This window comes from Styela clava, chromosome 1, assembly GCF_964204865.1.
Source record: "Styela clava chromosome 1, kaStyClav1.hap1.2, whole genome shotgun sequence".
NCBI lineage: Eukaryota > Metazoa > Chordata > Ascidiacea > Stolidobranchia > Styelidae > Styela > Styela clava.
The window spans coordinates 16,480,752-16,505,401 of record NC_135250.1 but is presented as its reverse complement, the minus strand read 5'-3'; the positions used below and the strand labels follow the sequence as shown (position 1 = coordinate 16,505,401).

General features: G+C 34.6%; 1 protein-coding gene across 5 annotated transcripts in view; it reads left to right on the top strand.

Moving 5' to 3' along the window:
* LOC120337575 (EF-hand calcium-binding domain-containing protein 5-like) overlaps window positions 1-23,341 on the top strand; it is a 39,948-nt gene extending 16,607 nt beyond the window's left edge. For 4 of the 5 annotated variants that reach the window (XM_039405446.2, XM_039405414.2, XM_039405407.2 and 1 more), the window contains exons 12-30: window positions 1,687-1,833; window positions 1,980-2,084; window positions 2,747-2,932; window positions 3,434-3,561; window positions 4,838-4,989; window positions 5,826-5,920; window positions 6,481-6,628; window positions 10,919-11,087; window positions 11,437-11,555; window positions 11,785-11,938; window positions 12,405-12,575; window positions 13,124-13,296; window positions 14,345-14,573; window positions 15,442-15,643; window positions 17,380-17,543; window positions 17,840-17,984; window positions 20,784-20,911; window positions 21,904-22,008; window positions 22,588-23,341. In XM_039405446.2, the coding sequence (XP_039261380.2) occupies window positions 1,687-1,833; window positions 1,980-2,084; window positions 2,747-2,932; window positions 3,434-3,561; window positions 4,838-4,989; window positions 5,826-5,920; window positions 6,481-6,628; window positions 10,919-11,087; window positions 11,437-11,555; window positions 11,785-11,938; window positions 12,405-12,575; window positions 13,124-13,296; window positions 14,345-14,573; window positions 15,442-15,643; window positions 17,380-17,543; window positions 17,840-17,984; window positions 20,784-20,911; window positions 21,904-22,008; window positions 22,588-22,884 (3,017 nt within the window). In that variant the 3' untranslated portion in view covers window positions 22,885-23,341. The remainder of the gene's footprint in view (window positions 1-1,686; window positions 1,834-1,979; window positions 2,085-2,746; window positions 2,933-3,433; window positions 3,562-4,837; window positions 4,990-5,825; window positions 5,921-6,480; window positions 6,629-10,918; window positions 11,088-11,436; window positions 11,556-11,784; window positions 11,939-12,404; window positions 12,576-13,123; window positions 13,297-14,344; window positions 14,574-15,441; window positions 15,644-17,379; window positions 17,544-17,839; window positions 17,985-20,783; window positions 20,912-21,903; window positions 22,009-22,587) is intronic. The other variant, XM_039405423.2, reaches the window with a different exon arrangement.
* Window positions 23,342-24,650: the final 1,309 nt, after the last annotated feature.

Here is a 24,650-nt window from a genome sequence, read left to right as displayed (position 1 = left end):
CGTTGCCGTGCGATCTTTTTCGGCAAGTGGATGTGCTGAATCTTCCGACGCATTAGCTCTGCTTGGTACCAGTAACCTTCTTCGAGGCCAACGATTGTTGGTGTAAATGCACAATTGATAACAAATCGCAGCGATAATTTTGGTATTAAAATCGACGATTGTTTTCGTCAGCGTGACGGGTTATTTAGGCCGTAATGATTTTTATTTCGGCGTTTAGTTTATTCTCCCAAAATCAGAAATTTCCGACGACATACTGGTATGTCTTGTGTCACCAGATTTTCTAGATTGGAAAGCGTGAATATAAAATACAGTGTTGAAATAAAATGTACAACACCATAAGTTGTGTTTTAAGAGGCCCGCGACAGATTAAAAACGCTTTTGCAAAATTTCACATTATCAGACAGTCAATTGTGCGCGCGAGTCATTTTTATCCATTCCAAACTACCGACGGGGCCTGGCGTGTCATTCTACAGATTATGGCACATATAAAATAATTAATGTAAAGTATCTTCAATTAATTTTTTGAAATAAATACAACGCCATGAAATTTTATTGCGGGCGCAGGGATTTGTCTAACGCTGATATTATTTAAATTGATATCAAAAGCATTATTAAAAGCAGTGTCAGTGTTACAAAAACAGCACAGATTTGTCAAATTTGCGAAAATACAAATCAAAACAAGATATAATTGAGCACTTTGCCACACTTGCCATCTTAATTCCGAATACCTTTTTAACTGGAAAGCATGTGGGATCATTTAATTTTCTACATTGCAGCCATAATTTGTTATAATAAAATCACTGGTTGAAGTGTGCAATTTAAAAAAGTTTCTGTCCCATGACTCATTTTTGATAATTTTTGAAGTATCTTCTTGATTGGCTTCAAGATCTGTTATTACAAGCTTGGAATGGAAACAGTTTGTTTTATTTAATTCAGAAAGTAACTTCATTGGAGAATGTTTCATATTAGTCCAGCTATTCATGTCGGTATAGTTTGGCACATATGTCACATGTTTATTACACTCACCTATGTTGGGGGAAAAGTTATTCGAGCACTGGTGCAGCATTATTTTGTTTTTTTTAATTTAGTTAAACAATATTCAAAATGTTTTTTCAGAAGCATTCTAGAATAGTATAGTATTAGAGATACGGACATCCCTAGCTAAAATATAGGCAGAGTAGTGTGAAAAAAGTTGTTATTATATGCTCTGGGAGATGTCAGTCGCCACTTTACGAAAAATATAAAAATCAGTAATGCGCATATGTATTATTTATACTACTATTATCCGGTTAACTGTCACAATATTATCCGGATATCAGATAGTAAAACAACTCTTGGTTATCCGGATATCTACTATCCGGATAATCTAACACTACACCCACAAAAATCTGTGCAAGCAGTCAGTGATGCATGAGGAGTCACCATATTTTTGTATGCACAAACATGTCTTTGATTCGACATTGTATGATCAATTATTTGCACCTCAGGGTAGACGGTTAGCATGTTTCTATTTTCAAAGAGTCCATCTAGTCTGGCGTTTTCTCAAGTGGCTCATTAAACACTTCCATGATTCCATATATTTTCAGTAGCCTTTGGCTGTAACTTTGCTCACTGTCCCCCTTTTTTACTTTTTTTTTTTTCAATATTTACAATGTATTACTTGCTTTCGCAATTTCTCATTTTCAGAAATAGTTGAATCTGTTAAATCTAATCAGACTCCTTCAACAGAAGTTGTCAAAATGGCTTCTGCTGTTGATGGAAAAGAAGAACACAAAGAAATAAATTCGAATATTGAGGAAAAATCCACTGTCATTACAACTGACACAGAGCAAGGTATGCCTATCGAGTCAGTAAACTTCAATTCAGCTGGGAAAGTGCAGAATATGTACCAGTGTTTGCGCTGTTTTATAAATATCAAGCCAATGATTTGCTTTGCATATCCATACTTTATTTCTAATCTTTGATTGTTTTTTGTTAAGTGGAAGAGCAAACTCCAGTTGCTCCTGAAGTTGCTTCTACTGAAAAAGAAGTAAAGGAAACAGCAGCAGACACTGATGAACAAACCAAGGAAAAGGTGGAAGAAGGTAGAAATCTTTATTCACTTGTTCATATTTTTCGTGAGATGTCAAATTCTTCTTGGGAAATTTTATAATTAAACTTCTTTTTCAAACTGTGGGGAATAGTTATGTTTGATTGGACTTAAGGGTCCTTCTGATTTGACTTGGCAAAGAATAAATGAAGAAATAAAAGAATAAATAACCAGTTGCCTAAAGTTTTATTTCTAGAATATCTGGCTCAATGGATGCTGCATTTGTAATATTCGTTGGAAACATGCTTACCTTTGCTAATTACTATGCGTGGGTTTACAAGTATTAATCCTCCAAGAGTACAATATGATTGCTGATCTGAATAAATGATCACACAGAATGCATTTATAACAATATCTCAAACGGTTCCCCGTTGTTGTACCATACTAAAACTTTCATTTATTTATGGACAAGATTTAGCTTATGTCAATAATTATTTTTGTCAAATATTTTTTCTCCAATTGGTTTCAAGCAATATTTAGTGGTTGTGTCTATACATCTGGGTATTTGATAAACGATTGGTAATGTCATCCATGTAGTTTCGTATCATCAGCAATCTGTTTAAACTTTGCAGATGGTTATCACTGATGTTCTTGATAATGATTTGATGATTTTATCATGAAATAAATTTATCTTTCGATCTTGAATCTATTGATCAGAAGATAAAGAAGAACATGATGATGTGGAAACAATGAATCAAATCGAAGATGAAAAGCTTGATAAGACTGAAATCAAGATTACTGATAAAGAAAAAGTGGAAGTAGAAGAGAAAACCAAGGAAGAGCTAACAGAAAAAGAGGAAAATGAACAATTGGTAGAAAGGGAGGAAAAATCTTTGGAAATAGGTGAATACATGAATTTACTACAATCGTAATTCTTGAAGGACTATCTTTGTCAAATGAATAATTTTATCTTATTAGTCAGAGATGTGGAATCAGAGACTGATTCTGATCTTCCACCTTGGGTCATTCAAAATTATTATTAGCTCATGCCCTTAATTTTGGATTAACAAAAATTTTCAAACTAAGTTTAAAAAATATTATGACATCAGTCTTTTAGAAGTCTGAAATTCCCAACATCGACCCAGAAATGTTTTAAATTTTGAATCCAGGTCTTGAATTCTTGAAGCATGGCTCTTATTTTGATGCTAGTAAAACATTTGACCAAATTCTGTTCACAGACCTCAGTTTAAGGATACTGTTGGTAATTTACTACAATTGTTTCTAAATGTCTATATCTCAAATATTTTTCATTTTTGCTTTCGCTTTTGGAGGGTTTTGAATTGGTTATTGGACTTCTGATATGGTTATTCGTTTTATCACTTGCTTGGTAAATTATTATTTCAGAGCCGACATTAGCAGACAAACTTCTGCGAAATATTACTGGAGGAATGACATTGAATACTCCAACAGTTGCTGATGAAAGTGAAAGCAGTGAAGCAGTCAAAATACAATTTTCAAAGGAAACACCACAGGTTAAATAAAGCATTTTTGTACATTTTTGGTCTGAGGTACCTTGCAATCTTATGCTCCCTGATCCCAAGTTTACATCATCCATTTTCTGCCATAAATTTGGCAGTACCAGTAACTAATTTTTGAGGGTTTATAAATTCGTACACGTTACGTTAAAGCAGGCCTGCCCAACTTTTTCAGTGTCGTGGGCCACTTTCACATGGGGAAATTCATTGCGGGCCCCAAACGTTTTAACCAAACTTGAAGACAAGCCAAGTTCTGATTTACGTATGAGTATAGTACTGAGCATAATGTGCGCCAATGTTACGTGAATTTCAACTAACAGTAGGTCGTTTTGTAAATTTCGAAACATCAATACTATTTTTCTATGATTTCCGAACGGATATATTAATTTGAATACCGATACCATATAGGCTCGTTTTACCGTCCGATCTTGATCTGGAAATAACAATATATTAATTATTGTAACGATCGAAAATAACAAGCGCCCGTGCTTGAATAAGGCCCGGTTTAAATAAGGGCCCAGTTAGTGAGTTGATTGAAAAAAATATGGGCCCGGGCTACAAAACGAGCAAATACGGTATGTTGAAATTCCATTAAGTCAATTTTATCAGAATTTTTAATCGATTCGTAGTGACAACATTTCACGAGTTTTATTTAGCACAAAATAACATGAAAAATACAACGAATCCCAAAGCCAGTAGCAAAGATATTGTTCACTTTTTATTTTACGGTGGCGATAAAGACAATCAAAGCCGACACGAAAGATAATGATCAAAATGAAGCCAATTTGGGTTGCAAATTCATTCCTATAATTTTTCTCAGTGTCTCGTCGCACAGTAGATTTCGAGTTTGTCGAACAGAACGCGCAGTTCTGCGAAAAATTAAAAAATTCAAACATTGATGTCCACCAGAGCACAAGACTTGATACATGCATGATTAAAAGAAATTTTGATGTAAATGGCCGAAACAATTACGCCATAATCATGAAACATACTTTAGCCTATATAAATACTAAAAATCATAAAAGTCTGCTTATAGACTCATTTGATGGCGGGCCGCAGTAAACAGAGGGGTGGGACGCGAGTTGGGCAGCCCTGCAGTAGAGCATAGGATTTTTGTATTTACCCTGGTGAGATGAAAATGTATGAGACAAGCTAATCATAATGCTCCTTATATTGTATCCAATTATGGATGATTGTGATATATAACCAGTTAAACTAACAAATTTTCAAAATATTTCTTGTTTATAGTGTAAAATTTTAAAAATGTTTTTAGCTGGAAAGACAAGTTCGTAAAACAACATCATATTCTATTGTCGCACCAAAGAAAGAAAATGAACAGAAAAAGTGGGGAGAGGAACTTATTACATCTTCTCAGCAGTTCAATGGAGAGAAAATTGCTCCTCCGAGTACAATAACTCAATCAGGGTGACTAATATTTTGGGAATGTTTTATACTCAGGCAGGGTAATCTCACAAAAATCACTTTGAAGTAAATAACTCACTCAAAATTGAATAAAAAAAACATTTCTCAATTCTCCTATTTTCGAAAGAGAGATCAAATTGTCTTTGTAAAATAGGCCATGTCTCTATATCTAAAACCCATTATACACTCTTAATTGATAAATTTTTAAAACTTATACATTGCACAATAGTGGAATTTCCAAATAAACTTATAATGTTGGACCTAACTTTGTTGGCATCAGAGGCTAAAGATCTTGGATTCAAACACATGCACATAGTCTCAACCATCTCACTCATAGTATCATAAATTGAGTAGGCGATGTTTAATAATAAATAATCCTATCAGTAGATACTAGCACACAACCTTGTTTGGAGTGGAGGTTTGTGATTTTCAAATCTGAAAAAAGAAATCTAGCTAAGCTTTCTGTGGTTAAAGTATTGGTGTCATTAAAGATATATTGCTAATGCTATTAAAGTCTGAAAAGGAATTTTCATGACATTGGTATGTTATGGCAAATAAAGCGAGTAAAAATCATGAATATGATTAACCTGTTTCATATTATTTTTTTGGTTACATTCTGCTTTGTAATTTTTACCGATAATGTTTTACTGCTGATTCGGTTCATCGATTCTTATCGCTGACTGTTTACTTCCATCATCTTAGGTAGTTCTCCGATTTTGATGAACATCCATCCCAACTAAAATCATTTGCCACTAATTTTTTGCGGTCAGTATCTTGGAATATTCATTAACACCTGTACCGCCATAGCTTCTGTATTTATTGTTAATTCTTGTTTTCAGAGATCAAGAAGATGGAACAGAAGAATTACTCAGCACTTATTTTAATGCTTCATCATCACATGTTGTACAAAGAGTAGCTGCTGATATGGATGATGGTATATACATAATCAACAACTAATCAACATTTTTGCCTGCCTATGTTTTTCATCTCGAAATAAGTATCTGAATCATATTGTGGCCACCAAATGGGTCTAATGTATCTTTAATATTTCAATAAATTGTTGTGCTTTTTAAATATATGTAATTTCTTTTGAATCTTTTGTTAGTTTTATATGTGCCTCTGTTAAGCCAATGTTTTATATTTAGTTGGTTCTTCACTATATTTACTGCTGTAATTCAACAACAAGGTGTAGGTAACTGGATAACTCAGTCGGTATTTTGCGGCCCCTCATTACCTGCTATTATTCGATATCATTTTTATTATTCTGTGAAATGTGTTTTATTTATATATTGATTCTTGGATGATAAAAAAGTGAAATGTCGTCTCTGCTCTAATCTATGTCATGATGTATACCAAATTTTTTGCAGAAAATATCAGTAATCTCAATTATTTCATTCCCCCCAAAAAAGCTTTTTTAGTCAGAATTTTTTTTAAATCTGCTTATATTTTTAGCAGCCTTATGTTTTTCATCTTTATCTCTATTTTATCTTATAGACAATCTTTTCCCTTATCCTGTTGATATAAAGACAAGACCAGCTAGTGCTAGCAGAATGAGTGTTACATTTGCTGCCGAGGCTGTCATTCTTCCGGATAAACCTCCGCATGAGTTTTTCTCAGAGTTTTCGTCACGAAGTCAATCCAGGTATTATTTATTAATGGTTTTGAAAAGTTTATATTCCCTTGAAGCAGATACATTTACAAGTCTTGTTGCAAACTGTAATGCAGCATCACCAAAGCAGCACTCTCACACATACAAGTGATACAAGTAAAAATGATTACGAGTGTGCGATAAAGTAATCAGAACAAAACATTCACAAACCACCCATTTTTTGATAAAAACAATACTTAAAAGTTTCAAGTTCACGACGATGATCCCTTTTCAGTCAATTTACTGCAAATTGTTCACAGTTACACTAATAATCTCTTCGCTAGATATCAACCCAACATTGTCCTTTCTATTATCAATCGTCTATCTTGTACTTGCTTGTTAGACTCCATAGCATAGTGTGAAGAGAGCGACTATCAGCGACATTTTTGAAAGGCAGATTTTATAGATCAATAGCTCCGTACATGATTTCTGTATACAATGAGCTAACGAAGCTTGCCATATGTACGCCTGTTGTTGTTGACATAAAACTTTTGTCAACTTGTTTGTATTTGTTTGCTTTGCCAGCTCATGAGATTGCACCTTAAGTGTTATCCTACTAGAAATACAAGGCTTGCAGGTTGGCTGCCATCATTCATTAGACCTCCAAAGGCACTTCTATTAACAACTCTAAGGAGATCTTTCACAGTTGCAGATTGAAATATGTGACCAATACACACATATCGAATAAGACATAAGGTGTGATTGAGTACTTATCCACCTTCTAGAAATACAGTTTTAATGTCAATACTTTTCAATTGCATCATTTTTGTTGCACAATAGTTGTGACAGTCTGCAACGAGTCTTTACAACAGGTACGTGATTCGTCTTCAACATATTCCAAATTACTTTCTTCGAAACCATGAGTAACCACGATGTCTTTGGCATCATCTTACCACCAACTTGTTTTATTGTGCTAATCCATGTTACAGAAATACACTTTTGATAATTATATGGGTATTCTTCGTATACACTATTTGGTATCCAGCTTTTGAGTTCCCTATTTTTCCCTAAGAAAAAAATCTATTGAATCAACTACAAATACGTCACAATCAACATTAATTTACATTACAATGACAAAGTCGTCGGTAATTTGGCATCTGGCCAAAAATCTTGGCACATGGAAAAGATCTCGGCGGCCTATGCTTTTGTCAAAAAAAGCATGTAGAACAGAAAAAGCACGCATTCAGATTTTTAAGTTTCTGAAGATTTGACGAAGTGTTTTCGTGATGAATCGAAAACGAAAAAAGTGATTACCTGGCGCCAAGACGTCGTCGGGCCATTAAACAGCAATATGACGGGGGGGAAGAGAAATTCTGTATAAAGCGATTGAGATGGTGCAAGACGTGATTTTTCACGGACCGGCAAAAAAGCTTCGCGGACCGTATGAATAATCCCTAATTAGTATGCACACCATTTCTAATCTTGTGCAGCAGTCAATACTTGGTTATGCCTTTCACAAACTTCGTTACTCCATGGTGACTGGTGAGTATGCATGTGAAGCGTTATCAATGATATTAGATATTGAAATTATCAAGTATTTTCAGAAATTCATAAATATTCAATTCTTTTCCATAATCAGTGTAAACCCTTCGGGGAGTTTTACTAAACTGGATGGACATTACGATAACAGCATTGCTAAATCTGATAATTTGTCATTCACAATATTTGCGTTTTCAAGCGATCTCTTCATGTTTTTTTTTCAGACGCATATCCGAGCTGTTTATGGAACTTTTGCATAGCAACATTCTGATTACTATTTGTCAGATCTTTAAATACAAGTACACTTTCAGCATATGTTTTGCACATGTTAGGTGATGTTGTTTCTATACAATGTCTACTTTCAGTAAATTGAAAATTGATTGGAATGCCAAAAATTAGAGACACATTATTTTCTATGTCAAGAGTTGTACCTGCTCGTTTAAAGGATGACTTAGTAGCAAGAATATATTGTCTTCGACAACCTCACATTGAATTTTTGAAAATTTTTTCTAGCAACTCTAATAGGAATTATTACAGTTTCATCAATAAATTTGAATCCTGTACCTCCATGGGAAAATTTGACAGTCTTCCTCAGATGTTCATTTAACCTGGCTCTGTAGTTCTATTCAACCATTTCAGTCCACATACAGTTTCACATATCAAATCTTCACAATCATAAAAACAAAGTTAACATCTTCTAATTCTTTGTCACTAAAACTTTCAATTTGAGCTTATTGACTTTGCTTGTGTTATAGCTATGGGGGCTTTTACTAGCCCAATGCATCTTTGAATCACAAATTGCACACTATAAAATCTGTCTAAATTTATTTAAGGGATTTAATGTTTTTTTTTTCGACCTTAATGCTTTTGAGAAGATTTTCCTCAACGAAAATATGTCAATTTAGAAACAAATGCTTCTTCTTCAATAGAAGCAGGTACATTGTCATCCATGACACCACCATCTGGAGATTTTGTAAAAACCCTCTTTAACGCCAATTTCAGGTCACGCGCAAGTTGCATATTGTCTTTCTGGTTGGGATACGTTTGCTCTATCTAATATTTTGAATTTAACATAGCATCAGCTAGTTTCATATCAAATTCAGACATTTTATGATACAGGTTTTCAACTTCTCTAATATAGTCTTTCCTATCCAGATCGAAATGTTTATTGAATGAATTGAAAAGAGTATATGCATTTTTTTTATATCAGATTTGAAAACCCTGTCTAAGCTCTCTATTAAGGTTGCCATACCGTCATTGCTATGGAGCTGATGAGCTGTCAACTCAGATGTAGCTTTTTCAGCTTTTTTGATTTTCTGCAAAAGAACTTGGAACAACTACAATGGCTCGCTTTTACTATTCAATAAATGTGACCATTTGCCAACTTTATTTCTCCATGCACTATAAGGCATACCATCCTTATATTTAGAGGGTTTTGTCTTTTAAGTATAAGTTTATTTCGACTCCATAATCAGCAAAACAATAAAATGAATGGTAAAAATAAATAAATAAAAACTGATTATGAAATCAGGAGAGCGAACAAAACCTTAGATAAGGTTTAAAACTTACAGAATGTATATAAGATGTAAGATTCTGCCAAGAAGATGTGGTACGTGTTCACTCACCTAAAATAATTGAAATATTTCACACACGCACCCACACACGCACCCACACACACAACCATATAGAAGTTATTAAGTAAAGGGAACATGAAAAATTACATACTGGTAGTTGATAAAAAATAAATAAATAAAAATTACTTGCCACACCATATTAAGTCTTTTTACTGATGAAGCCATCTTAAAGAGCAGTAATCATCTGCCACCCAGTTTATTCTCCCTCAAGGCATCTACACATTCACTGGTCCTTCCATGAGCCTGTTGCAAACTGTTATGCACCATCACCAAAGCCAGCAGCCTCACACAAACATGTACACCCTCACACAAACATGTAAACAAGTAATAATTACAACAAGTAATGACACAATGATTACAAGTGTGTGGTACAGTAATCAGACCAGGACATTCACAGATTTATTTCAACAGGAATGTCCAATTTTTTTTAATTCATGGAGAGATTTTAGGTGAATGGCACATTCTGATCAATAGCACTCCTGATTTTGGTTTTTCATGTTAGGAGAAAAGGGGCAACCTTGTCCAACCTAAAATGTCTTTTTTAAATACGAATTGTTTAAGTCAGATGAGTAGTTTATGTTCATTCTAATGCAGGGGTCGGCAACCCACGGCCCGCGGAGTATTATACTCCGGCCTGCGACGTTTCACTGAAGTCATAGTAACAAAACAGCTGTTTTGACGATTATATCTTTACGTAACAGAATTTATTGCGAGACGCGCGTGGACTAAATTATATTATAATCCAACAAGTATAAAATTGACAATTAAGCGTTTAATTAGCCTATATTTTAATTATAATTAGACAAATGGCAACAAACGCAGAAAAGTTGATGCTAACTGCAAAGGGTTATATTTAAATGAAATTTTTTGAGATGCAATGCAATGTATTGATTTTTATTATAAAAAGTATCATCCGTTCTGTTTTCAACTTTCTAATAATTTGTGCGACCCGCCAATGACTTGCAACCCTTAATTTTGGCCCGCGAGCGACAAAAGGTTGCCGACCCCTGTTTCAATGGAAAGCAAATGAAAATGGATGGTGAAAGATGCTGTAACTGACCAGTGGTCACCTAAAATCAGTGGTCACTTAAAATATCTAATGACTGATTTAGTATAATATTTTTCACAGAACTCAAAATTGCGTAATAAAACTCAAAATGTATTTTCTCAGAATAACGAGTGTTTTTGATGAAAACCAACTAAATAAGAATCGATTTGTTGCTCTTCTTGAAACATTTTTGAGTGACAATGCAACTCACCATATTGTTGAGAGCCTGCTTAACTTTATACATCTTGGATATATCGAAACCGAGGAAGAGAAAATGCTAAGATTGGCTCGAGTAAGATATTGAGTCCTTGAGTTCTTTTCTCAAGTTTTTAAACTTGCGTTGTTGAATATTTTAAATATTAATTAAAAGTGATATACACAGTTGGTAACAGGTAACCAGCCTTGGTCTGCTGTATGAAAATACCATCTTATTAAATCTCCTCTCCGAATAATGTATATTAAGTCATATTGAATAGGTCTATTATTACACCTTGGTTAGGGCGTGGTGTATTCCAACATAGTTAGGTCCAATGCTCCGACCAGCAGTAGTCCATTATACCCATTAAAAACTGATTTGACTGATTTTCATGTTCAAAAACTCCTTTTGAAAGCCAAGTCGTACACCTTATCTTGATTTTCAGGCACATAAAGAAGCCCTGGCAGCAAAACATCATGAAATGATTGAAAACATTTTCAATAAATGGGATAACGATGGCCAAGGATATCTCGATATTGAAACAATTGAAGATGTGTTGTCCAAGTAAGATTAATCACAATCTTCAAGCAATATTTTTATACCGTTTATATATCGTTGATAAAACAGTTCATGATGATTGCCCAAATGACACTATGAAAACTGAATGTAAATTCCATCTATTTACCTTTTAACCTGTAATACCAACATAGTTAAGTCAAGTGCTCTTGTTGTTGTTCTCTCATAAAACTAAAAACCAAAACAGTATGATTTATTGTTTATATTTCTATATTAGATACAAAGGTGGTATGGAGGCATCTGCACTCAAACGTGGTCGTATGACCATCAGACAGTTTAGAAAACAAAGGTTTCATGACAGTAAAATTAACAGAAAAGAATTTCACAAATATATAACAGCTGTATGTGATGCTATGGCAGGAGGAGAAGAGGTTGGAAATTCTAACTAATATTACTTTTTTCCTGACAAAAAAAAATGTTTAAATTGGAACAAAGATTTGAGACTAATTTTTGTGTGAACGTGTGAAAGTGTTTGGTTTAAATTGAAAATGCAAATAATAACAAAATAAATATGAAATCATTCCCATATGCTAGTTGCCAATGTATATATATATAAGAATGAATATATATTGACTTATTATATATTGATCATATGGCTAACCACCATCTTCTACCCGGTTACTAGCTCCAGATCGTGTATGGGAGTACTTAATTTGTCGATTAACCATTCCAGTTGCGGAGACTTAGACTTTTTTGAATTACAGCTTTAATGAGAACCTTGGGTTTTAATGGCCATTCTGATACACAAGATCAAAAAGCCTGAAGTATTGTTAAAGAATTATTCTTTGACTATAAGACGATATTATCGGTCAAATTCATAGTAATGTTATATTATAGGTATTCGATGGCGTTATTGAATTTGTTATCACAACAGTAGAACGTACTCATGCTGAGAGTGTTCGTGGTGAAGCTCGTAGGAAATGGCTTGGACAAATCAAATCAGCAGCAGAATGTAGTGGTGCAACCATGGCACCTGTTTATCGATTTATATTTCAGATATTGTACAAGGTGACCTCATTTTTTCTTAAAATCATGTTGTTTGTTTTGTATGTCCACTAGAATGTAAACAAGTATTGTAATCGGTCTCATATGTTGGACTATGCACAGAAATGACCAGAAGTAATTGCAATTTTTATGTACCTATATTCAAGACCTGGAGCCATGTTTGGAGTGAAGGTGTATAAAAATTTGAAGAAATTCAATCAGTTTTAATCCTATTTGATTTTATCCAATTTTTGTCATGTAGTTCAAAAATATAATATTGTTGAATTTTTCAACATTTTCCAGTTGAACCAAAAAAAAATAAGCTTTATTATTAATTTAATTGGCTTTCCTCAAAATTTGGACCAATATTTATTCCAGGTAAATGAAAAGATGATACAAGGACTCCATTTTATGGCAAACAACATTTTCCATTTTCTATCCAAATATTAGATTTTTTTCACAAAGCCAGGTCACGCACACTCACTCAGAGCTAAAGGAGACTCATCTCTGAGCTAATTAGTCTGGTTCGCGAGATAGGTAAATTACCCTCTCTTTATTATTTTTTTGTTCAGGATGCAGAAGCTCATGGTAATCAGAAAAAGATAAGTGCATATATTGCTCTTCTTGAAAAAAACGTACTCTATCCTTCACGTGGTGATTTATTGCTGCGATATACTGCATGTACTCTAGACAATGCTCCATCCATGATTGGAAAAGCATATTATGAAGATATGAGGGGCGTAAGGTACGGAAAATTGTTATTTGTATTTGTAAGTTTTTTCAAATTTTTGCCATACAGTAGTTTATTTTTCAATCTTACTGAAAATATACTCTATGCACATAGAATGTAACAGAGAGTAAATATAAACTCAAAAAAGATATTGGAGGTTGAAGGGTGACACAAAAAACTAATACTGTTTATCAAGCATTGACAACCTTGCTGATGCCTGTTTTGACAGTAACAAATACAATGGTAAAGGTAAAAAGGCGAACAATACATATTCGAAAAAGATTGTGATAAAGTTCCAAGTTCGTCTAAAACTAATGTAATATTTCTGAAATTCACTCATTTCACCAAATGACTCAACTCTGCTTGCCTCCTCATCCAGGCTGTGATAAATTGCGAAAGTGATGTCGATCTAGTATATATTCCAGTCTTTCCAAAAGTGTTGGCAGCTTCTTACCTGTCAGAGGCATTTGTGGTGATTTTTGCCCAGAGTGAAGGTATAGAAAATATCTTGTATAAAACAGCTAGTCATTATAATACTGTTGGAATGAACGAAAACCTTTTTTATACTGAATATGCTTAAAAATATTACTGGTAGGGGCTCAAGACAGAAGGCATTTTCAGGTTTTGCCCTTTTGCCTAAGTCTAAATTTTAGAAATCAGAATTTTGGCGCTCCAGAAGTATGTGTACCAATATGTAGGTAACTAATTTTGTTCGCCTACTTTACATCAAGTTGTGTGAAGGGACAGTAGCTTATCACTTGGCTAACACAAACAGTCCTCGAACTCGTTATAGAACTAAAATAAGGAAAATCGGAATGAAATTATGGCCTAACCCAAACCTGGTGCACACATGCAGGAGTACCAGAATTTTAGACATTTAGAGACAGGACCAGAGTTCTAAATTTAATTTTTATCTTTCATTGCCAGACAATAAAAATCTCTCAATTGATACTTTGTTGTCTTATAGTTAAGAGATGGGGTCGGAGTTGTGATTTGAGTAAGCAAAATTTATGGGTTCTGTTTTTGGGTCACCCTATATTTATTCTAATCTCATTTTATTCAGTTTTTACTGTGTACGCCGTGGAAAGCTAGTCCATGTTCCACGGGTTCATAGCCATGGACGAATATATTTCTGGAATCCTGAGCGACTTTCTGAAGAAAAAGAAGCTTCTCTTGTACTCATACCTATCAAAGATGAAGAACACAGAGTGTTTGGAATTATGGGAATCGATAATATAATTGATCCTGCTGACAGGAGTGTCTTTGCAAATCATGAACTGAATTTTTATCAGGTATGTTTTTTTTTAATTTGTTTTTATTTAATTGGCAAAGTTAAGATTCAGATTTCTATGGGCAATATAACTAGGGTGGACTGTGGCACATTATATGGCCTCATGGACTATCATGATCATGATAGGTCATAGTGAGTCCTCCTCCTTGCCATGTCAGACTTATTTTTTGAGAATCTGTAATAAAATCGTTTGCTTTCTACTGAGTCCTAGTATTCAAGAGTCTTTGATGGAATCATTAATGTATGGGTACAGGTGACCGTGTTTGTGGACTGCACAATCACTGCACCCCAATCCATGTCATGAAAATACACTTTAGTCTGAAAAAGAAAGTGTGAGTCATACCTCAATTTTAGGCACTACTTTGAGCTTACTGTTGGTTCACAAATACTAATAATGAAATGGTAGTGGAGGCCTATATAAAATAGATTTTAATCAAACAGATCAATGCAAGCTGCATATGCGTCTGTAATATTTGTAAAAATGTAATATTTGTAAAAATGAAAAGTGACATAAACAGAATTATTTTATCATTGGCTCCTATACAGAACGTGATCACCAGAGCATAATTTTGAATTGTTTGTAATTTTGGATTATCGTGAACGTGAGCACTTCATTTTTCATTTTTGGAACTTTTCAATACTTTTAACATATTTAATATAGTCATTTTTTAAATGAATGTTTATTAAAACTTTAATGACCATGGTATTTTTGATTAGTTCACTTTCTTCCTAGACTATAACATTCTGCCAATGAATTTGATTAATTTATAACATCAACAGATTTTGTATATAAGAGTTGACCACCCAGAGAAATTTAAAGCAACAGGCTATTCAGTCCGTCTTTATTTTGCATATATAAACAATTTTAGGGAGTTGCCAAAGCATTTTCATCTGCATTTCATCATGTTGACTTGAAAAGAAAGTTGCTTCGCATCATTGATTCTGCAATGTCATGGATACACAGTCGTGCTCCACTGATCACAAACCTGACAGTGTACTTTGTTGAACCAGATCCTAAATCTAACTCTGGAAATGTTTTGAGAAAAATGATGTTTGCTGACAATTTTAAAGGTATTTACTGAATCGCGGCGCGGCGGTGTGGCTCAACGGGCTAAGCGTTAGGAATACACTCGCCACCGCACCTCTAATTACTCTGCATGGGTTCGCAGGTTCGAATCCCATGCAGGGATGGTTATGTGCGAGAGGATTGCTGGACTCCTCGCCGTCGTTGGGTGGTTCACATAACCGCTGGTCGGTTACGGCTTCCTCCACCACCAAGTCCATGCTTCCGAAAACAAACAATATAACTAATCCCATACCCGACTTGGAATGGTAACCGGACGAGAGGCCGTGGTTCGCCATATGGATAAGCCGTCTTATCGGCTTTCCTCTCCCCCGGGATAAATATGTAAATCCTATCCTATCCTGATATCACAATTTGCAAAATCTTGCATGTTGCAGGAATCAGTGGAATTTTTATGATACTATAATGCATGCATTTTGTGTGAACAATGGTTAGATTATGTGACTTAACTATGCCCACGTTGAAGGTTTAACATGTATATACCAACCATCCAGATTGCAATAAAATTTGGTGGGCAATGTTAAATGAGAAAGATTTTAGTGTCCTTAGAAATAATAGCTCTTGAGCCTTATTCAACTTGTATGTAATAAAATATTTCATTATAAAAGATAAGTGTAATGTCATTTATGCTTATCTGTTTTTCATCTATGTGCTTGTATTATAGTATGCCAAGATGTGTTTTTAGTTCCTTGAAGCCATATATTTGGGTATTATAAATAGATTGTCGCACCAAGTATATTTACGAGCACATTGATTTTTTGTTTGATTTTTTTGTAAATGTTACTTGTCAGCCATATTTTTCATCTAAATTTAATTGCCTTATTATAATAATGTGCTTCAATTCATTTTGTCTAATATTGCAATTGAGTTATCTATCGTTCTATCATGATTTTATTCAATAATTTGTTTAAGAGAATTTGCTCAAAGCAAGGACATGTGCTCTCTTCGAGAAATACAGTACAGTTGTCTCTAAGCAAAATAACTGAGCAACTGAAACTGAAAGTATTATGGTGGTGCTCTGCATGCCAGTAAATACTGGTACTGAAACGCGATAATTGAAGCAGTTTAAGTCATTACAATTAGGAAAATAGCTCGCCGGATGAGAACAGAACAGGCCTAAGTCACAATTTTGAGTTTTGAGAAAAACGCAAAAAACAATTTGGAACTTTTTTATTTTTGAATTTCTAGATATTCACACTTAGTAAAGACCTGAGCTCCGGTTATTTTAACAACTTCTGAATTTTTTTGTATGGGATGCAAGGTAAAACAAGGTGACTTAGGCCTAAGTTGCAATGAAGAAATTTTTCGGGATGTAAGTTTCGGACATTTCATTTCTGATGTTCATGCCCATCATATTTGAACTTGGGACTATCCTTTTTCAGTTTTGAGCCAAGGTGGCAAGCCACCTCTACAAGGTGGTGGTCTTGAAATTCTGAATTTCATAATATTAAAAATTTTAGCTGGACTTAGGCCCATTCTGTCCTTAACTTCTACAGTCCTAAGTCCAGCTAAAATTTTTACCACCTTGTAGCTCATAGCTCAAAGCCCCAAAATATTGAAAAAAGTGAATTTTGCAAAAATGTGACTTAGGCCCCTTCTGTTCTCATCCGGCGAGCTATGATGTAGTAAAATCCACATAACTGAAATTCTTGGAAAAAATGTAAATCAATGTATAAAAATCATAGTTTATTTTTATTTAGAGCATGATTTTTTTATTTCATAGGTGTTACGCACACATATAACAAACCAGCACGATTATATCGCAAAGATAACTTGTTCAGAGATTATTTATTCAAATGCATGGAAACTTCTGAAACCACTACTGCTGATGCATATGGAGAATATCACACTGCCTATCCATTACGTGGAGAACAGGGTCGATGTCAGGTAATATGGTCTTAAACACAGGTTTCCAAGCTCATGATAAATAAAAGTTGTATTGATATTTGATATCGTTTTTGTGCACATAAACATCCATATTCCATACCACTGCCAAATATCTAAATTCTACATTCTTTTTCTCTCAACATTAAGTCTTACAGATTTAATCATTGTATGTCAAGTATTCAACATCGGTAGACTAGAATATTAAAGAAAATCGATTGATATTTTGCAGCCATAATTAATTCATAATTAAATTGTAAACATTTATCTTAAGTATCCTTATCATTTATCTTTTCCAGTGCTTGATAGATATAAGTCTTGGAAAACAGCGATCCCTACCAAGGCATGAAGCACAAGAAATGCAAAGAATGTTGAAATTGTTGCAAGCTGCAAACAAAGAAGTATTGAGAGAGTCTTCTGGAGGAAAGAAGACCATCATATTAGGTATGGCTCGATATGATTTCATAATAATCTGAGGACTGATACTGGGATTGGTTAGCCAGTCTACTGATGCAACCATCACACTTTTGCAATGTCCCGCTTACCAGAGGTTTTTCAAACCACCCCGGCACAGGAGTCCAGTAATTCTCTGATCATCGATGACAGAGTCTTTCCCACTGTGTAATCAGAAATGTGACTAGTGTATAGTGCAGTGGTTCCCTAATTTTGCTCGAAATTATTTAGTGCACTTCTTACATTTAAATAACGTTATAATTTAAATATGAAGCATTTTAAAATTGAACGTTTATACCATACTTCACATTTACCTGACTGTAAATCATTGGAGTAGAAAGGAGTGACCAATCAAATTAAAAAATACCTCTGTAAGGAATTCCGGTAGGTTTAAACTGCAAGAATTAGGTGAAGCTTTTTAAGCCTATGCAGGGGTGCAGTCAGACTGTTCAAGCTGCACTACTCCAACGCATCGGCTCCCCAGCCCTGGATAGAGCGAAGTCATTTTTCCAACAAAAGCTTAAAATTTGGTACTCCCGTAGTACAGTGGCGCAACCAGGCCGTTTTCAACGGGGGGGTCCGGCCGGAATTTACACAGTGCAACCACGACGTAAGTCGCAACGCCACTAGGTGTCGCCCCGCTGAAACACGATAAATTGTTGGTGGTTAAAAGGGAAACGCCATCGATTAAATCCCAGCCTTTCGCTTACCTTGTACTCGTTCATTAACGGCGCTTCTTGCACCTCGTGGGTAGCAAAACGCCGTGCATTACATTCCAGCGAATTGCTAACGAAAAGCTGTTAATTATTTTCAACGTTTCTCTCGCTTTGCGCCTCGTGGATAGTGAAACACGGCTTGAATAAACTCCAGTATTTCCCTCGTGCCGCGCCTTGCTCGTTGGGTGAATTCGTCAAGACTGAAAACTTCTTGCGAATGGACCTTTTCCCGACCCTAACCCCAGAAAAATTCTAAACAAACTGAAGCTCACCGGAAGACATAATGACAATTAAAATAATTGGTTTACAACTAATTTTTGGAAACACAACAAAAACTGACTAATTTAATGCAGGGATGTCCAAATCGAATTTAAATTCAAATATCGCAAACTTCAAATACTGTTTTTTCGTGTTTATAATAATCCCGAAAATGGCGCACATATCCTAGCGTCGTCGTCCATGTGTGGTTCGGCAATATATTACAGCTGACCTGAAAGAATTTCGATAAACGCCGACGATAATTTTTTGTTTATAAACCAATACCTCCAATTTAAAATGAACGATATTGTTATCAACGACGTCGGGATAACGATAAAATCTCCGCTAGAAACCAAATAATATTCAGAAGCTATTTTATAGATTGCAAGAAATAATCTATTACTATCGATAACTATCGAAACTGAGGATGAAAACAATTAATTAGGGCAGGATTTGCTTTTAAGTTTATTGCCGAGGCGCACAACATATCTCGACTAAAATTGAAATATACGATAACAAATGTAAAAAATGTTCAACCAAAAACGTCCTCGACGTCGTGTAAGCACTCCAAGTCTGAGTTTATTGAAAACCTTTCACGACGACTGTTAGTTATTGCCGTGCCACACATGGCTGCTTTCGATTGCGATAAAAAATGGAATAATTGTGAAATGGTTTTAAATCAGAATGTGGACGGGGGCGGTAGGATGTGTACGGCGTTTTCGGTTAAAATCTTAGGTTAATCGAAGCAATATTTTTCCGAAAATAATTTTTGTATCCAGATTTTCCGAGTTTCTACTGCATTATTATAACATGAAGACGGGCGGCGTTACATTGCGTCAAGATGATGAAGCACGAGAGTATTCGTCACAAGAGAGAGAGAGATAGCATTATGCTATTGTCGCTTTCAATTCGCATCGACAGCGCGCGATTTCTACTTTTTTGAGGTAACATATCTCATTTTCGAATACAAACATATACACGGGGATAGCGATTATTACGTAACTAACAGCAAAAAGGTATGATTGAAGTCGAGGTGATAAAGCACTGGGAAAAAGTAGTTTTCACCGGATTGTTATGATCGTAGAACGACGTTGTTTGAACGTAGAACAATAATAATAAAAAAAACGAATTTCAAACGGGGGGACACGACCATACTACTGGACATACTACTGGAGTGCCCAAAATTTGACAAATTGGCAACATCACAAAAATATGAATCAAAACTAGATATAATCGGGCAGTTTGTCATGCTATTTTGTGTACACGGATTACCATGGTATTTTAGAGTATTATTTTATCGTAAGTCGGCGCAACCGCGAGTTGCAATTAAATAACATGATAGTTTTAAGCTTTGTATCGGTCATGGAATGAATATTTGTGCGACAGAAAAATTATTATCAGCTGAAAATTTAGCTCTATTTCCTAGCCTCTGAATGTGTAATTTTAAGTCATAAAACCACCCGTATTGAAAATTTGGGCTGTGCCTTTAGTCATAGCACTATGTTGCGAATAGAGTTACCACCACCAATATAAATTGTATGCCGTACTGACTAACTTCGACAGCGTAGAATTTATAAATTATACCTGATTGAATTCAATTTCAATTTTTTTCTTGCGGTGCACCTAAAGACTTTTCATGACACACTGGCACATAGTTTGGGAACCACTGGTATAGCGCAATACACCAACTTCCAAGTCTAAGGTATATTATATTAGATTGGAAATTAAAACATTGGGATTCCTTTGCCTAGGCTGAATTTTTGGAATAAAATGCATGATAGTTGCTGCTCACTGTTTCTTTCGTTTTCTCAATCAGAGGCGGAAGAGAAAGCATCTGATGAAACGAGGGTTGAGATTATGTTTGATCGTCTCATGTTGACAGACCTGCGTGAGAATGTTGTCAAATTGGATACAAATGTATTTGCTGAATTACATAATTATAAGGTCAGGACATGATTACAATTTTTATCAGGGATTGAAACGAGGGTATGAACAAGCTGCCGTTTATACTATCACCAAGGTTTGGAATGACTGCAGTCTGTTTTCTGAAGAATATAATATGCTTGGATTGGCTATGACATAAACTTGAAGTCTAATGTGTGATGCTAACGTAGTGCATCATATGGTAGCCACTATTTAATTGAATCTTAGCGCTGTGGAGTGCAGATGCAAAGTTGGCCTATGAATCACTTTGCTGAATTGTTCATGTTGTTGTTGAATATTTAAAAAACTTACCGTAATAATGCTAGATTCTGCTCAGACAACAATATTATGGTAGGTATTAGTTTTTTTTTGCTCTAATTGTTTTCTGGTGATGATGTATAGAAATATGACTTGTGATGCCCAGCTGACAAAAGCAAGATGATTGCCTGTGATGTGATTGTAAGCATTTAAGATTTAATCCAACTTGTGAAGCTATGCAAAAAATTTATTCCTGATGCTTAGCGCAATGCATCAGCTGTCAAGCCAACTTGGTCCAAGCTTATTAAAATAACTCTATATTCAATTCAAGTGTTCAGCCCAGTGATAACACTTAGTGTGGTCTACCCACTGATTTATTTTCATCAGAATAAAGAGAGCTATGCTCAAATATATAGAGACAAAGGGGAAATAGCTGATGTGTCCACAAACAATGTCAGTATAATTCCAGACAAATGTTAAAAGAATTTTATCAAATGTCATAGTGTGTGGTGTGAAGTATCGTGTATTGTGTGTCTCAAGAGCGTCTTGTAAGTCATGTTTTCCATCCATTTGGTCTGGAAATCTGAAATGATTGGTTCATCAGTTGTTGAGAATTGCTATTCACAACTACAACAACTCCGAATGCGCCAACAAAGACAACAACAACAATTTTGAAAAATCATCCATGAAATTAGAAAATGGTGCATATTGAATATATTGTATTAATGATACAAATAACAGCTTACTTTCATTAGGTTCCTCCACCAATGATTCACAATATATTGAAAGCAGTTTTGATGCTGTTTTACCAAGAAGAAGAAGATTTTGAGCAATTTCAAGATTGGGTAAAGTGTAAACAGGTAAACTTGAACATCTTTTTCGAATGATGGTTGTCTTGTTTCTTCTGCTTCAATTAACTGTGATGTTCTGTGAAAGTTTCAGTTATTTGGAGTATCAGTTTGTATATAACAAAAATTGTAAAAATGCTATTCCTAGTCTGAAAGTTACCTTTCGATAACAAAATTTAACTCCTTCTGCTAGTAAGTTAAATAAGTTTATTTTGGCTCCATAATCAGCATGAAGGCAATGCATGGTTTATAAAAAACACAGGCCTAATAAGGAAGTTTGGTGATTCATGATATTTGATGATGCGAGATGATTGTTAAAAATGAATTCATTTTTCTATGATAGACAAAATACAAATTTTTATATTGCTAAAAAGTTTTGATGAGAAAACCTTATATTTTAAAAAACTTTGTTGATAGATTTCCCTTCAATGTCAGGACTAAGAAGTTATAGTCACAGAATTCAAAAGGAATCATTAAATTGACTAGGCATTCTCAACAGACAATTGGAAAGTCGATTGTAATTTTTCCGAACTCCACAGCTCTGTTTTGAAACATCAGTCATAGAATGAGTACATGTTTTATCTTTTACAGTTGGCAACAACAAAATTACGTCAACAAATTGTGACCTTCGACCCTACAGCAGATGGTGCAGTGAGTGAAGAATCTGCAGAAAGAATATCTGGCTTACTAAAAGGCATTGCCCACGGTGCTGTAGCTCGACATGGTTCCATTCCAGCTCAGCAGCTATACAACTGGGCATTTGTCTGTTTATCATTGATTGAGCATACAAAAAAATCAGGTGATAGCTGCGGACAACCTGCTCTCACACCACTAACATCTGCAAGCACTGCTACAACAACAGATACACAGGATACAGCAAATTATTGAACATTATTGTATAAATATAAAATTTGTTTACATTTTTAGAATTTGCTTTTGCCGAATGTGTGAGCAAATCCAGATTAATATGGAATGTTTTTGCATGTTTCATTCATGCCCTGTACAGTATTTTGTATAAGAGAAAAAAGTTCCATGTGACTCACGATGTATAAAGTCAGAAATTTTGACACCCAAATATTTCAACTCCAATTTGAAAACATGATTTGTAGTGAAATACTGCGAAATATTCGATCTGACCTTATTAACCTTCCCCACACATTATTATCTGTATCATCGCCTGAGTTAGCCACATTGACTTCAGTATTATAAATCAGTCGAATAAAGTCGAATTTTTTTTTTTAATAGTTCGTTTCTCATTCAGTAATCTTGTTTGATAAACACGTAGATTAGGATTATATTATCACTATATATGCTCCAATTATGTGTGGATTTTTTGTTCAATATTTTACCTTTTATATTTTGATATCAGTTTAATTATGTGTACAAGATGTTATTTTGTAGTTTTTAGCTGATTACCCATTGCCTTAATTATGTGAACCATATGATATCATGTACTATACCACTGCAATCGCATATCAGTTAGGGTAATAATATATATATATATAAAAGTATGATTGGCCTGTGATTATCACTCTTATGAATGTTTGATTTTTAATTTCAGATTATAAATATGATTTACAATATCTGCCTGTCGAAATATTGCAAATACTTATTTTTATTATATCCCAGAGTTTTGGATCAGTATAGTGGATTGATATTACATATCAGTGAGAAATCCTTGATATGACCAAGTCGTCATTGACATTCCTCTCTGGTAAAATTTTATTCTTGCTTCGATTGCTATTGAATCTTATGCTCTAATCAGAAACCTACCTAATCAACAGTGTTAATATTAACTTGAGAGGCCAACATGGAAGGGTGAAAATTGTGATTCGGTGTACCTACCATATTATGCATGCTCATTTCACATTCAAATTTTTTAGCATAAATATTTTTATGCTATATTACTGTGAATCCTGATTTTACCTGAGATAAGTTACCTGAAGATTTCGTTGACCATATACAATGATTCATAAATATATTAATATTATTTATTATCTATCTTTTTTAATACAAAGATTTATTTTTATTATTTTTAAATGATGATTGCACTTTAGTTAGGCGTATATTGCTCCAGAAGACCCAAGAGATATTTAAAATTAATATTCCAATCGCTATGTTTATAAAAAAAATATCTTTCCAATATATTCCCAAAGTATTAAAGATAAATTTATGTACAGTAGTTTTAGAGGAATTAATGAGATTAAAAAATCACCAATAAATATTACTGTCTGTTTCTTTTTCGACGTTTGCTTGACATGCTTGAATGAATGTTTATTTCGTTCAGTCAGTTACAGATTTTTGTGATCAAATTTGAGGTTGCGCGGCTTCGCAGGTCCGGATCCCGTAATGATGTGCGGGATAATTGCGTGCGAGAGGTTTGCTGGACTCCTCTCTATCTTTAGTGGCTCACGTAACGGCTGGTCGGTTACGGCCTTCTCTATCATGAAATTCATATATCTGAAACAAATGACTGGTGTACTATTATCATTCCCGACATGGACTGGTAGCCGGAAGAGAGGCAGTAGTTCACAATGTGGTTAAGCCGTCTTATTGTTCTTTCTCTCCCCCGAGGTAAGTCTGTGCATTTGAAGCTAATGACTGTTTTTCTATTCCCGTACCTGAAGTGGAATGGTAACTGGCGATATAAATGA